Source organism: Mya arenaria, chromosome 11 (assembly GCF_026914265.1).
Source record: "Mya arenaria isolate MELC-2E11 chromosome 11, ASM2691426v1".
NCBI lineage: Eukaryota > Metazoa > Mollusca > Bivalvia > Myida > Myidae > Mya > Mya arenaria.
The window spans coordinates 26,604,802-26,613,252 of record NC_069132.1 but is presented as its reverse complement, the minus strand read 5'-3'; the positions used below and the strand labels follow the sequence as shown (position 1 = coordinate 26,613,252).

Sequence of the window (8,451 nt, the reverse complement as noted above, 5' to 3'; positions counted from 1 at the left end):
CATTGTGTAAATTATGAAAACCTCCTGGAATGTAGTTATGTTGATTTTTAGCTTATGTTTTATGTAGGAAGCATACAATTTACACTCAGGGTATTGTGCTAGCCTTGGTGGCATCCTGGTTTTGAAGTGCAAAGACTTTCACATTGGCAATAACTTTCCAGATATTCAAATGAAACTTGGTCCACATTTGTCCAGAGACAACACCCACATGTTTTGTAAGGCCCATTACTCGGACTTTAATATTTGTCCAGTTACTGTATGCCCCTTAAAACAACAGAAGAGCATCGGTGTTCGCTTTGAGGCGCTGTGGTATTTACAATACAAACACAGCATAAATTGCATGTTTGCAATAACATTGCAAGGATTGAATATTTTGTTTGTTAGATTCCCTTCTCAAAATAGTGTGTTGCAGCGGTATTGGCGCCGTATTTTAAGCGTATTTTTCTTACGGAGTAAATTAAAAACTTGGAAAAAGTGCACTGTTCGTGACTGCGGCGCATTTATTCTGAACTGAAAGTGTATTCATTTTGAACTAAAAGGGCATTTTCATCATTTGAAGCGCATTTGGTAACAAGCGTAATTTTTTTAGAAGGGTGCAAATTACATTATAGTATTTACAAAAATAGGAGCATAAGGTACACTAGTACAACTTTTGTACACATTTGAGTCAGGAAAGAAGAATGCATCCTCTCTGATTACTAAATGTTTGAAAGGAAAGTCATGAAAACTGTCAGAGAAATGCAATTTCATGTGAAAGCAACACACCCTTCAAGTGTTTTTCATGATGACCTAGTTCATGTATTTCCCAATTATTATGACATCATTTAATATGCTAGTATGTGTAAACCTGACATCATATATGGTCAATAGTAGCATACATTATTTATTCGTAGTTGTATTACGTAAACTAAATATTTAAGTAAATATAACTGTTCAAATTGTAATTGTCACAAACTATAAATTGTTTTGTTCTCATTTTGGGATATATCTTTAATGAATGGAACCATGCTTTTTAAAAGAAAATACATACACATTTACTTTTCTGTGATGGTTGCCACGGCGACAAGCATAATATGCAGGAATAATTTTGTTCAAAGTTGCTTTCACAGAAACACATGTTATAACATTGAATTGCTTTTTGACCATGCTGTGATTATTATTTTTAAGGTACGTCAAAACGTATGTTCTGTCAATATAGCAAGTTTAAAGGCTGGCTCATTTATACTATTTAGTATTACCAGCAAAATGCCATCGTTTATTATATATTACACCATCACAATTAACTGTTAAGAAACTTGATGTTGATCTTAATATTAATGCGACATTCCAGTGTTAAATGTCAAAATATAGAACTATTAATCAAACTACCCATTGTATACATACAGTATTCCATACCCTTCAGATTCATATCAAATGTCATATAGGGCAGAGAGGTATTTTATAATCCTCAAACATTTCAGATGTTGGACGAATTTTTGTAAACAATATCTGCTTCGATCAGAGCAAATAACAAAAGCCTCACTAGAGTTTTATTGTCTTCACACACTGCTATCTCAGTATTATAGCCACTAAAATGAATATTGGCAAACACATTAAAAGAAATAAAACCACGATTATGGTCAACTCAAACTGACGTATAATGCACAGTTTTGTAAGTTTTCTCTGCTTTCTTGTTTCATTTAAATCCACACAATCGTTGTACATGAACATCAGCATTCTCCAGCGTTCCTGGAGAGCGTCGATAGCGTTAGTGACGGCACGTTCCTGAAACACGCGCTGACGGATCGATTCGTACGATTCCGTGTCTTGTCCGTACGTCGGCTCCGGTCTCTCGAAACGTTTGCTCGAACGCCGCTGAAAAAAATGCAAATGAACTAAAAATAAATGTTCAGTGTGTATGATATTATGGATATGATATTCAATGTTATAAAACATACAGGCTAGTGTCAGATTCAATGATTGTATGCGTTTCATTGTACAATTTTCATACGACAAATATGACGGTTTAGAGAATTATTCAATAATTAGCATTGTTAAAGCTTTCCTTAATTAATCAAATAAGCCAACATCGACACTGTATGAATATAATATTGTTAAGTAAAATCTGAAGTTGTATTAATGCTTTACCTTCATTCCTAGTCTGCAATGCTTTTAAGCATGCACAATTCATTCCGTACCTGGTTAACTGTACGTCTATGCCGAACGAAATTGATACAGCACTTTAAATTGCGGTTTAGGCTACATGTAGATTCTATCCAGTCAGATATAAGATGCAAAGAAACCCTATGAAAATAACTAGTTTTGCCTGATCGAACCATGTTTGGGAATATAACACCGTCGAATCACAATTCATTAAGATTGTGGAAATCTTTGGCTAACAGGATGATGGCTTATGCTGGGAGAAAATGCTAGGCCTCTCGTTAACAAGGTATTATTGAGTAATTATTTTACGAGCCCTGTCTCTCCGTGTAATAAATCATGTAATGATCAATCACGCTTCTGGCATAATACAACGACGACCCATCATTTCGCTTTCAACTTGATGTAGATATTTAGTTATATCTTAGTGAAACAGATGGTTGTAATACATGTACATGTTTACTGTAAGAAGGAGTGGAATGCTAACAAGGTCGGGGTGAAATTACATGTTTATACCTTGAAATTCGAGAGGATATTGAATAGGAACGCGGTTCATGGAATACGCTGTTGGCATAGCAATGCAGGCAGACTCTTAGAATAATTTACAGAAATGTTTCAGACAAAAGGCAATTTTCGTCATTTCAACTCCTCACAATAAAGAGAGAAAATTTTATAGTCAGTTGGAATGGATTTACCGTAGTATCCAAAAGTAATATTTATAATATAAGCGAAGCAGTCACTATTTTGCGTATTACTAGTAAAAATAAATTCATGTTATCCTTCTATTTCCAATTCATTCCTTCTATTCTTGGTTTTTCGTGATAAGTCGAAATAACCTGTTTGGTGGTACTATTAGAATCAAATCAACGTGTTTTTGAACAGCAATAAAAACATGTTTGATCTCGCATAATTGATTACCCGTATGGACCGGCGATTGAATCCTTTAAATGCTGAGAGAGTGGTCCGTGTCGCCTCAGCCTCTCCGACATCCATGGAAACCGATTTCCGGACCTCGCACGGGGACCCGGTGTCCGTCGGCGTAGGAACAGCATCCCCATCGGCGGCGATGGTAGAAGACCGCTGGACCACCTTGGCCGATAATTCCATTCACGTCAAGTTCTGTTGAATGCAGTCTAGAAGAACGGTATGGGTTCACATTCGAACAATCAATCCAAAGTGTTATCCAAAGTGTTCAGTTTTCAAAGTATTCTGTTTTCAATCAAGTCACGGTTCGTTTGTATGGGTGTATCATTCTCTTGGTTGTGGAGTTGTAATTGTGAATCACCATGAGTGTAATAATCCTGTACTATATTTTACGTAGCTATATAAATCGCATCCTGTATAATATCATTATGAGATTGAATCTCTTTGGCACGCTATAATGAACGCGTTCGTGTTCCACTGAAAACAACTTACAAAAAATCTACCAACTATTCGGTCGAAACATCTCTGTTATACTGGTACACTGCCGCACAAAAATCATTCAACACATTCAAGTTCTTAGATAGTGAACAAATAAATACGCTGGATATAAACAAGTATATTAATAAACCTATGCAGTGCGGTTATTAGTTGTAAGACACATGCTAGTTGAAACCATTCTTCTTCCGTCATTCTTCGTATTAAAATATAATCCGTTCAGTGACACTCTTATTCAAAATCAATACATACGCATAACAGACAAACATTTTGACTGATAAACCTTTAACTACGTAATAAATAATGCATTTATGGAACATATTTATAACTGATAACAATATTGTAACCGTTTATTTAATAGTTGAAAACGCAAAACTATTAAATGATTGGTGAGTGCTAAAAGATTTACTGTGATTTTCTATCGTCTCATAAGGTATAGATACCGTGTTTTCTGTACCTTTCTTTCAAATTTAACCCGGCGGTATCCTTCATAAAAACCATTGTTTTCGACATTTATTCATCCTTTTTGGTATATTAAAACAATTGTATTAATTATGGTAAATCTTATTAGGGGGTAAAAGTGCCTCTTTAATTTCACAATATAAGACGAGCCTCCAACAGTTTCTAATGCATTGAAAACACTGTTCAGTATTGTTTTGATTCCGATGGGGAAGACGGTTTCATCCGGATGATTCTTACAAACTTAGCAAAATCGCCGGCTTAACAATGCCCATTATTACATATGGCGGCCTCAAATTCACTTATACACCAGACAGTGGTCCTCATCATGGCCACACTCTCCGTGTGTTTCCGTTTAGTACCGTTTGAACAGTAGCAAATAATGTAGTCTAGTTTATTCATTAAATGTTGTAACAGTAATACTATGACTGTGATGTTAATTGTGTATGTACGAAGTGCGTTTTCTTTTTTCTCCAGTGTACTGCACAGGTAAGTGTTATTCCAAAACGCCCGATCCTATCTCACCAGCCGGATTGCAAGCGATCATGATGGTTACGTGCATCTTTTTCTTAGACAGTTATAACTTAAAAGATTTCCTCTATTTACCGTAAATGTTCTACTGTTGTGAGAGTGTGTTCAACAACATCCATTTTACTGTGAATTAAGCTTTTTCTTATCAACTTGATTGTGACCGAACTCTTATTTAAATGTTTACTCTTGCAGTCGGTATATGATTTTGTATGAACAGAAGAAGAGCTACTTGAAGATTTCTGTCTCTCATCTAAGATGTTTTTGGCTCGAATCCGGCCATGTGACAGTCTAGTACTAATATTACGCATTCGTTCATTCGTATTTGTGCTACATATTTCCCACACAACATACATATATTTTGAAACAAGAAGCCAGTGCACAATTGTGATTAATGGCGGTATTACGGGTCTAGATTGGACAATAAACGTCCTGGTGTTTTCCAGATGTCCACTGGCTAAAACAAATTGTTCTTTATTGGTCTTGTAAAGCAAGTGATTTTCTGGGAATCGATTCTGTCGCGTTTCTTTTATGAAAGTAATCTATAGAAGTGGTGCCGGTTGGTTTCCATTTCTACGGCATTTTAAAGAAACACTCCAAGGAAATCAATCTATAATTTTTCACATTTTCTCAAGAAAGCGTTAAAGAACCCTAAACATATCAGTTAAATCTTTAGAAAAATGTCCAGCGTTCGTGCCGATTTATCTTAAAATATGTAATAAAGTTATTAGATTACATCTGAAACCATTTGAATTCATACGGTCGGCGTATTTATAAATCGTATCAAAGAGTTTTATTCAGTTAGTAGATAATGGAGAGCGGACACGCTGTATGCTGTTATTGTGTCCAAATGTAGGCAGCCAATAAAAACGTCCTTTGTGCCTATATTTAAGGATTTTCAATAAAACACCAACGTTTCCATGCACTGAACCGAATTGTGATTGAATTCAGATCGATGGTATGAGATAACTTCTGAAACTATCCATCGAGATAGCAGCCTAGTGGTCTTTCTTGTTATGGTAGTGAAGCTCCGCGTACATACGCGCGGTATTCATCATTGACAACACCTTTTAATAGTTATTTCTTGTACAAAAGTCAATTTTCTAAAATGTTCGTAGTCAAATTAAAGGAAAGGTCTAAGTGCTTTTTTACATTTTAAATCAAGTGAATGAAAATAAAGTTGTTCAGATATTATTAAGCGAAACTATCCAGGGGCGTAGCATGACCAAAATATTTTTTTAGCTAGGTGGCCGTTGAAGGTGCGTTTTAGCGTATATTTCGTTGTTGTAAAAACATTAATGAGAGCACCAATATCATTATGTTTTACCTTAAATTGAATTTGTATGTATCTTAGCTAATTGCAGAAATATAATATATAATATCGAAGAAATATAACATTGAACATTTTATTAATTAAATTCCACTCAATAGTAATGCATGTTGATGTCAAAACCAAAGCTAAACACAAACTAACAGAATCGAAGGAAATAACACAATCTCAAATTTGTGTTTTGTTTTCAACAGGGCAATACAAAAAAACCTAGGTTCCCAAAACACTTGTACCTTTTGAGTAAGATGTGGAAACCTATTTCACTAGACAAAAACATTTAGAACTTGATATTATTACTTCATTTTTATTCTTTAATTTTCAACTGATAGTCTTTGGTTGTCTTAAATGTTAGAATTATTAATTTCTTCAGCTGTCAATGTAACACAGTACACACTACATGATTATGCGAGTTTCCGTCGGACTACCCACCAACAAATTTCAGTAGGAGTTTGCGTCAAAATGAAAATGTCAAGCCATGGAAAAAATAGAAGTTCATGTAATGCTAATTATTTTCAAAACAATATGTGTTAGAATGTTTTGAGGTTTTCAGTAACTCTACTAAATACTAAAAAGTTGTAACCCAAAATTTAACAATAATTGTAATTGTCTTCCCTTGCCTGAACAGTGAACTTCTTAGGGACCCAAGCTCTAAAATCTAGGAGTCAGTGCCTAAAGTTATGAGTATCTGACTCTCGGGCTCCCTTAAGTGTTGAACCCTGAAAAAAGTACATGTATTAGCTTTTCATTAATATGCTGTATTACTTAATATGTTTAATCTTAAAGGGGCTGTACTCCGTATGATAAAATAGCGGAAAAAAAGAAAATTGTCGAAAACTGACATAAACTTTGCATCGATGTGTACAATGCATTGAAACTTACTTACTGACGTACCACATAGTTTACAATTTATTTAAGTTAATTATTTATTTTGTATTTTTCCATTTAAAAAGATTACTGGGTATGTCTACCAGGCAGAATTCATTCCTTATGCGTGATTGGCTAGTCGGTGTTATCACGTGTTATTACCGAGGTAGGTCTATATGTAAATTATGTCACCCATTTAGAGTAAGCCGTCGTAGTTCAGTGGATACGACGCTGGACTTGAATTCTGGCGACACGGGTTCGAACCCCGTCTCCGACACAATTTTTTTTTTACATTTTGGTACTTTTTTTACAATTATGATATCAAAGCGTAAAATATTCTATTAGATAATTGTCCTGAGATTCGTTACAGAAAAAAAACTTTTTTTGGTGCCAATCTGGTGTAAAGTCCCTTTAAATAAAATCCAACAGTTGCATTTGGTTATAATTCAACATCATCATAATTCAATATCATCATAATTCATAATCATCATCATCACCATCATCATCATCATCATCATCATCATCATCATCATCATCATCATCATCATCATCATCATCATCATCGTTCATCGTTCATCACAACATCATCATCATCATCATCATCATCATCATCATCATCATCATCATCATCATCATCATCATCATCATCATCAACGTCGTCGTCCTTGTCACCATCACCATCATCGTCGTTGTCGTAGTTGTAGTAGTAGTAGTAATCATCATCGTCATAAAGATCATCTTCATTATTAAACGTTTACAGACGGATGAGCCGCTGGAAAAGGAGGCCGAATCTGAGTTCATGTCATTATGTCTTTCGAAACCATTCGAGTAAGTATCTATAAATTATATTGAAATACAATCTTCAATTTTATTTCTGCCGTGCAGATTGAAAATTATCTTTACTTTAGTTCAGGCGAATCTGCGCTGATACGTATGCAGAATTCAGTGTTTTTCGCCACCAGGGCGTCTTAATTCAAACTCTGAAGCAGGGAAATCCTGTGAAAAGGTGTCATTTGTCCATGCATCAAAACTCCTTTAAACAAGATCCGACCAAGTATTTTTCGCGGATGGCGTCTCACCCTCTCACCCAGCTGTTAGAACCACTCACTGTCTTAGGTCTCCTATATGCACATTACTACATTGATAAAATCAGTACGAATGCCATGTGGGGGCGTAGCTAGCCCCCTGTTCATGTGGATTCATTATTGTGCTAAGGGGGTTCGGGTATGCCCCCTAAGAAAATATTGAAAGCCCTGGTGCAATCTGGTGCATTCTAAGGTGCATTATTTAGAGCTGGAAATGGACAGTTTTAGGATCATAAAGGATCATGTACGCATACTGCAACTTTGGCTGATTTTTTATGATTTTTTTGTCAGAATAATGTCGATTCAGCCGCGTATAGGCAATATGAATATATTAGAAAAAAATCATATCCTGATGAAGTCTTAAAATTGGTTGTTTGAAGCCGATTTAACTCCTTAGTCAGTCATTCGGATCTCCTCGTCCATTTTTATCGAAAACAACCTCGGATGTATGTCGGTGTTCATCAGTTGTAGTTGTTCGTATTTTTTTGTAATTATATCATTCTTGGAATGTAGTGTTGTAGAGTTGTATTTATTGATCTAAGCTTAAATTGATTGCCAGTAAAGGGTTTTATTGCAAACATATTTAAGATTACCCAGAGATGAGTCATAAAGTCGAACAACATTGGA

At 35.2% G+C, this 8,451-nt stretch overlaps 1 protein-coding gene across 1 annotated transcript; it reads right to left on the bottom strand.

Moving 5' to 3' along the window:
* Positions 1-1,517: 1,517 nt before the first annotated feature.
* Positions 1,518-3,603, bottom strand: LOC128208224 (uncharacterized). Its single transcript, XM_052911699.1, has 2 exons — positions 3,058-3,603; positions 1,518-1,854 (listed from the first exon to the last, which is right to left on the bottom strand). The coding sequence occupies exons 1-2, from the start codon at positions 3,244-3,246 to the stop codon at positions 1,549-1,551; spliced, it is 495 nt and encodes a 164-aa protein (XP_052767659.1). The 5' UTR covers positions 3,247-3,603; the 3' UTR covers positions 1,518-1,548.
* Positions 3,604-8,451: the final 4,848 nt, after the last annotated feature.